Here is a 7,036-nt window from a genome sequence, read left to right as displayed (position 1 = left end):
AGCTCAAAAGCTTTTCCAAGGCTCAGGCTATTCTAACTCTTTATTTTCAATTATATTTCGTTGCTACTAATTTTAACTATAAATTACATTGCTCTTCTGGTCACTTTGATCCACTTGTCCTTGACCACGTGTACAAATTTAACTGTACCGATTTTACGTTTAAACAAGCAGAAGAAGAATCAGAGTGTTAAAGCGCAAGATAATGGGGAGCCATAGATAGTTGATGCATCGGACAAAAGGAGATGGAGGGAATTTAATATAAAAAAGTGATAAAGTACATAAGAGAAGATATCACCGTTAGTAATGGATGGAAAAGTTAACCGAGGGATGTCGTTGGTCAAGTTATAAAAACTTAAGATGTTTTAGGTTAAGTGAGATATTATAAGGATGTAATGAAAGTTTAGCTTATACAATAGGGATGATTTTGGTCAAAAGCTCCAACGGGCTGGTCTTTAATTTTTGTCCTTTATATGCGCTGGTCTTTAGGGTGTGTTTGGTAAAACGGAAAATGTTTTCCAAGAAATTTTTTTCTCAGAAAATAAATGGTTTTCCTACTCATTTTTTTGTGTTTGGTATGCAAGTTGGAAAATGTCATTTTAAGAGCATTTGCATATACTCAAAGTAAAACCACTATGAAATTTTTGAATTCGGAGTGCAACTTTTGACGGTGGTAGTTGCTCTTCTTGAAGAGAGGGGAAGGTTGATGCTAAATGACGGGCTTTTAACTGAGCGTCACAGCGGTTTTGGGACTGACAGAGCAATGAAAGTTCACGACGTCTTTGTTGGTCGAAGATCGTCGGACGTTGGAACGGAGGGGGTATATCGTGTGAGCTCATTCTTAGCTCTTAAGTGTAATCAAACAAGAGAAAATAGGAAAATATTTTCCGGAAATCACTTTCCGGAAATACCAAACACACCCTTAATTTTTGATTTTCATAATCCAACCTATGTCTAGCGGGACATAAATTTTTTAAAAGTGTGAGGCATAACTTATAAATATTATAATGCGAAAATATAAATTTTTGTCCTGCAAAAAAATTAAATATCTGTTATGAGGGGAAAAATTAAACTGAAGTGTAAACGTATACTAGAAAAGCACTCAGCTACAAAATTTGTCGTAAGGATACATTTTTCCATTGCCCTTCAATTTTATGTTGCATTTGAAGTTCCATCTTCAGATGGAAATTAGACAATTTAAGACAACATAGAAAACTACAAAGCTTTAGTACGTTCCTTTTTTATAGCTTATTTAGTATTCACATTCTGTAGACGTTGGCTCTTATTTTGTCTTCCTTGGTTTGGATATTTTCTTGATCAGTTGATTTGGTTATGTGGAGAGATGCATCAAAAGGCGCGCTAGGTGCATGGGTAAGTGAGACACCTGCTCTATCAACTTGTTCCTACACCTACGAGATATCCACGTTAAATAAAATCTCAAAAACTCGCTTCAAACATATATTGAGAAAATACTCAAAATACCCTCAACGTTTGATCAAAATTTCAACTACACACCTAACTTTTGCGGGGGTCCTATTATCCCCCTGGACAAATTTTTTCAGTATCAAAATGCCCTTTTTTGCTGATGTGGCAGTCCAATATGCCAACCCCCAAATATTAAATGGCGCTTGTCCACACGCGCTTGTCCCACATGCCACATGTTTAATTTCGCCCCATTTTTTGACCCGTAACCCGACCCGTACCCACTTCTTTAATTTTGCCCCATTCAGCCTCAATTCTCATATTCAACAAAACCTAGCACCTATTCCAAATTCGACGATAAACACCATTTTCAGCCCCAATCTTTGTCAATATATTATCACGACTATATTTTCGTTGCTGCTCATTGTTCATCTAGTAACGGTTAGTTTCGTTACATTTTTTTTTTGTTTTGAAAAAATGATACTACGATTTTGTGCATATTGTTTGAAATCTGGACTATAAAGAACAAATTTTCAGAGTTCCCCAACTGTAATTAGCATATTTATTATCATATTGTTTGATTTTTTTTTCAAAAAAGATGTAATATAGGGTTTTCAGTTACTGTGCATGTGCTTATCATTTTTTTGATTCCGTTTGACATTAAGTTGAATTAGTTGTTATTCTTTGTTTTTTTGTTTTGTATTTAGGTAGTACATGACTGATTTTGTGTATGTAACCTTAAGATGGTACCATGGAGGTGAGTTACACTTAAATAATGGGGAGCCAATATATGAAGGTGGGGAAGTTACTGATATATTCAATGTCGATGTTGATATGTTGTCTTTTTTTGAGTTGAGAGACTTTATTAAAGAATTAGGATATACAATTGCTTGCACATTCAGTATTAAGCCACCTTATAGTGGCATTTTGGTAGATGTTGATAATGATGAGGTTATTTTAAATATGACTGTGGGTTTGAATGATGGTGATACTGTGGAAGTTTTTGTCAAGCAAATGATTGATGAAGCAGTTGTTGACCCACCTTTATTAGAATATGTTAGTCATGGGGATAGGGAGGAATCTTGTTCCCCTTTTAATAAAGGGGCTGATGAAAGATGTAGTAATGAAAGGGTTGTTGAGGAGCCCTTAGATTGTCCTAATACACCTTTGTCCTTTTCTACTCAAACTTGTGAATAAACACCTCCTCCTACCTCCTATACACCTGCTGCTACTACTGAAAACACACCACCCTATTCCTCTTTTACTTCAAATTTTTCTGTTCCAGAAAAAACACCTCCTACCTATCCTACACCTGCTGTTGCTCCTGAAGAAATAACACCCCATTCCTCTTTTCGTTGTGTTGATACTACTGCTGAAAATACAGCAGGCTCTTCCTCTTCTACACCTGCAGCTTTAGTTGAAAATAATCCACCCCATTATTCTTTTACTTGTGCTGCTAGTGTTGCTGAAAATACAGCAGGTCCTTCATCTTCTACACCTGCTGTTCATGAAGATCTTGAAGATGTAGGTCCAGTTAGATTTGATTCCTTAGATGATGGTTCTGATTTCTCAACTGATGATAGTGAACAATCTGTAGATGACATAGAAGGGAAAGGTGAGGATGAATATGCAAGTGATGATCCTGATGAGGTAAGAGAGTTGATGGCTGAAAGGAGGATTGAGTTTCAGAGGAGAAAAAGAAGTGAGAGGCCAAAACCTGATAGTGAAGAGGTTCCAGCAGGTAAAGGTGGTGTGGATCTAGGATTTGATGAAACTACAACAGGTAAGGTTAGTCTTGAGGGTAGGTTAGGAGGTGATGAACCTTACATTGATAGTTCTGCTGATGATAGCTTTGAAATAGATGAGGATGAGGGTTGGGATGATGAAGAGGACATTGAATCTGTTGGGGTAAATCTGCCAAGAAGACAAAGGTTTACAAGAAGGAAGAATGATAAGAACAAAATCATTCATGATCCCACTTCCAAGAAAGTTGTATGACAGTTGGCTATGGTCTTTAAAGATGTTGATGAGTTTAGGAGAGCAGTAACAAAATATGTTGTTAGGAAAAGGGTTAAGGTAGAAAAGTGGGTGAATGAGCCTACAAGGGTTAGGGTGAGGTGCAAGGATGGTTGTCCATGGATATTGTATGCTAGGCTTGATAAAATCACAGATGATTTCCAAATTAAAACTTACATTCCAAAGCATACTTGCCTCCAAACTACCAGAAACTACTTGTGTAATGCCAAGTTTATTGTTGAGACCTATAGAAAGAGAATAACTGAGCAGCCAAACATTAAAGTTGTTAAGTTGCAAAAGCTAATTAGGACAAAGTTTATTCTTCATGTTGGTAAGACCACAGTTAGAAGAGCAAGAGCAAAAGTACTGAAAGAAATCATGGGAGATCACATTCAGGAGTTTGGAAAAATCCTTGACTACAGGGATGAATTGTTAAGGACCAATCCTGGTTCCACTTGTGTAGTTAAACTTGCTGAACCAAATGCTGATAGTAGGCCTGTTTTTCAGAGCTTTTATATATGTTTTGTTGCTTTGAAGAAATCATTTCAGCACTGTAGAAAATGTATTGGTTTAGATGGTTGTTTTCTGAATGGGGTTTGTAGAGAACAGTTGTTGGTAGCTGTGTGTAAAGATGGTAATAACCAAATGTTGCCTCTGGCATGGGCTGTGGTGGAGTATGAAAACAAGAGCACTTGGACTTGGTTTATCAGAATTTTGAAGGAAGATTTGGCACTTGGAGATGGGACAGATTTAACATTGATAACAGATATGCAGAAGGTATGTTTCCTTGATTTTTGTTGCAATTTTGTTTCATGAAAACTCATGTGTATTCATCTAAACTAACTGTTACTGTTTCAGGGACTATTTGTTGCTATTCAAGATCTTTTACCTGCTGTTGAACATAGAAAGTGTGGTAGGCACATCTTTGCTAACTTCAGCAAAGAATGGGGAGGGCTACAAAGAAGACAGCAGTTTTGGAGAATTTCCAAAAGCACCTTTGAGTCTCAACTAAGGAGAAATATTGAGCTGATAAAGTTGCTTGGTCCAACGAAAATGATGGACAAACTGATGTATTACAACATAGATTATTGGTGTAAGTTCTACTTCAACACTAATGTAAAAGTAGATTCTGTAGATAACAATATGGCTGAGTGTTCTAATGCTTGGATCTTGGCTGGCAGGTATGAGTAATGCATATTTACCTTGCTGTGTGTTTGTTTTTACAAACTGTCTGTAGATAACAATATGAATGTTTGTTTATTGGCTAACTGGTAGGCACAAAACTATAATAACAATGCTTGAGGAGATTAAGGTGAAAATGATGGAAAGGATTGGAACATTGAGGGAGTTTGTAAACACTTGGAGATGTAACTACTCTCCAAACTGTATAAAGGTGTTAGAGGAAAATGCTAAACTTTCAATGCAATGTAACATTGAGTTTAATGGAGTTGCTGGTTTTGAAATTAGGGAAGGACTATATCAACACACTGTGGATATTTCTAGAAGGCAGTGCAGCTGTAGGGTGTGGCAGCTAAAAGGCATTCCATGTGCACATGCTTTAGCTGCAATTCAGTTCAAAAGGTATGATCCACTTGGCTACATTGACCATTGCTACAGCAAAGAGACTTACATGAGAACATATGAGCATGTTCTTCAACCAGTCACAAATATGGAAATGTGGCATGTCTCTACCCACCCTAGTGTGGCTCCACCAGACATAAAAAAACATGCCTGGTAAGCCTCAAAAGGCCAGAAGGAAGGAGGCAGGTGAAATTCCAAAGTCTGGGAAGATGCCAAGAACTGGAATAGCCATGACTTGTAGCAACTGCCATAGTAGAGGCCACAACAAGAGAGGGTGTCAAAAAAAAAACTCAGCAGCATGGACAGAACCAACAAGTTCTAGCAGGGGAAGGGCCAACACATCACAACCACCATCTTCAAGCAAGGTCATGGGGAGACCAAAGAAACCTGTTGAAAAGAGGCCAAGAGGAAAACCTAGGAAAACTGCCCAAGCAGTAGGAAATAGTCCTGCACCAGCTGAAGTTCATGTTTCATGTTCTGCCCCTGCAACAACTACTGCATAGCCCACTGCTAAAAGAGGAAGAGGAAGTGGCACTAGTGCACCATATAAAAGGCCTAGAGTAATGGGAATGGGTGTTTTCCAGGCAGAAAATGGGTTCAAAGCTGTTAATGTGAGTGCTTTAATAAGCACAAGTGTTATTTTATGTGTTGTTGCCATTACTAAGTGTTATTTTATATGTTGTTTCCATTACTAACTCCTTGTTATTATTTGTGTGAACAGCCTGACATGTCAAGCAGCAGGATTGTGTCAACTAGTCAAGCAAAGGTCACCAGATCAGCAGAGGTAACTGGTGACATTGGCTACAAGCCAAGTGCAAATAGTAAGCTTAAATGGAGAGGCAATGAAGCAATCACAACTAGGAAACTACAAGAGATACAGGAGAAAATGACAAAAGGTAGAGGTAAATCAGCAAACCCAAGCCAAGAAAGCACCTGTTCACAGTCCAAGCAGCCATGGAAAATCTAATTATGATGAAAACTGTCCCTCCAGTTCTTAAATGTACACATTTATGGATTGACATTTTAGTATTTTGTCTTGTTCGTTTAATCAAAACAACATTACAGTACATAGCTGTTTAACGTGTTCCAATTCCATTACAATACATAGTTGTTTAACGTGTTCCAATTCCATTTTGTCTTGTTCGTTTAACGTTTAGTCAAAGGTTATTCAAGGCACTAAATCCGACATGGTCAAGGACCATTAAATGGCCTATTAATTCGGTTGGAAGGCATCTATATAACACAACATACACACACACCATATCACACATTCACTACACTAAACTACAACAACAACATCAACGTGCAACCAGCAGCAACCACAACAAACACAACAACATACCAGCAGCAAGCACATCAAACACAACAACATATAACATCTACATCATACCAAAATAAGATGCTAGCTTTCTTTCTGAAAAAGTTAACCCGTTCTTACGTGCAAACCGATGATTTTGTATGTTTTTTTATATTTGTTATTATTATTTGATTTACGTGAAAACCGATGATGTAAACTATCTTTTTTGTTTATTGAAGATACTTCCACATGAACATCATGACATTTTACCAACCTCTATACTAAAAATAGATATCCATTTTTACTTGTCCAGTTTGAAAAATCAAGAGATAATTTACCATTTCATGCATGTTTTACTCTTACTATTAATTATTAGGTTGGAAAGTTCAATGAATTGTTAGTGATTGCACAACTTGTAAAGTATGTTCGATTGATCGGAAAGGGCTAGATTTGCCCTTCAACTATACGATATGGCGCACATCTACCCGTCGTTACGTTTTGGGTTTACTTTACTTGTGCCCTTCCACTAACTTCCATTAGTCGTGTGTCAAGACTCCGAAACGTTAATATTTTATATAGAACCTGATATTTTTTTCTGCGTACAATAATGTAGGCTCAATACATCAAGGATACGTAAACGTTCGGATCGTCATTTTAGGGGTTGAAAAGGTGCCCGAAGTAAGTTTTGTTTGTAAACTTTAGGTTTAAGTGTTCTATATACAT

At 37.2% G+C, this 7,036-nt stretch overlaps 1 protein-coding gene across 1 annotated transcript; it reads left to right on the top strand.

Annotated features, from left to right (window-relative positions):
• The first annotated feature begins 3,426 nt into the window (after nucleotides 1-3,426).
• LOC132628934 (uncharacterized) lies at nucleotides 3,427-5,519 on the top strand. The gene is made up of 4 exons (XM_060344684.1): nucleotides 3,427-4,212; nucleotides 4,294-4,616; nucleotides 4,711-5,169; nucleotides 5,258-5,519. Exons 1-4 carry the CDS (start codon nucleotides 3,427-3,429, stop codon nucleotides 5,517-5,519), a joined length of 1,830 nt encoding a protein of 609 aa, XP_060200667.1.
• The last annotated feature ends 1,517 nt before the right edge of the window (nucleotides 5,520-7,036 follow it).

Source organism: Lycium barbarum, chromosome 2 (assembly GCF_019175385.1).
Source record: "Lycium barbarum isolate Lr01 chromosome 2, ASM1917538v2, whole genome shotgun sequence".
Taxonomy (NCBI): domain Eukaryota; kingdom Viridiplantae; phylum Streptophyta; class Magnoliopsida; order Solanales; family Solanaceae; genus Lycium; species Lycium barbarum.
This window is presented reverse-complemented; position numbering and strand designations above follow the sequence as displayed.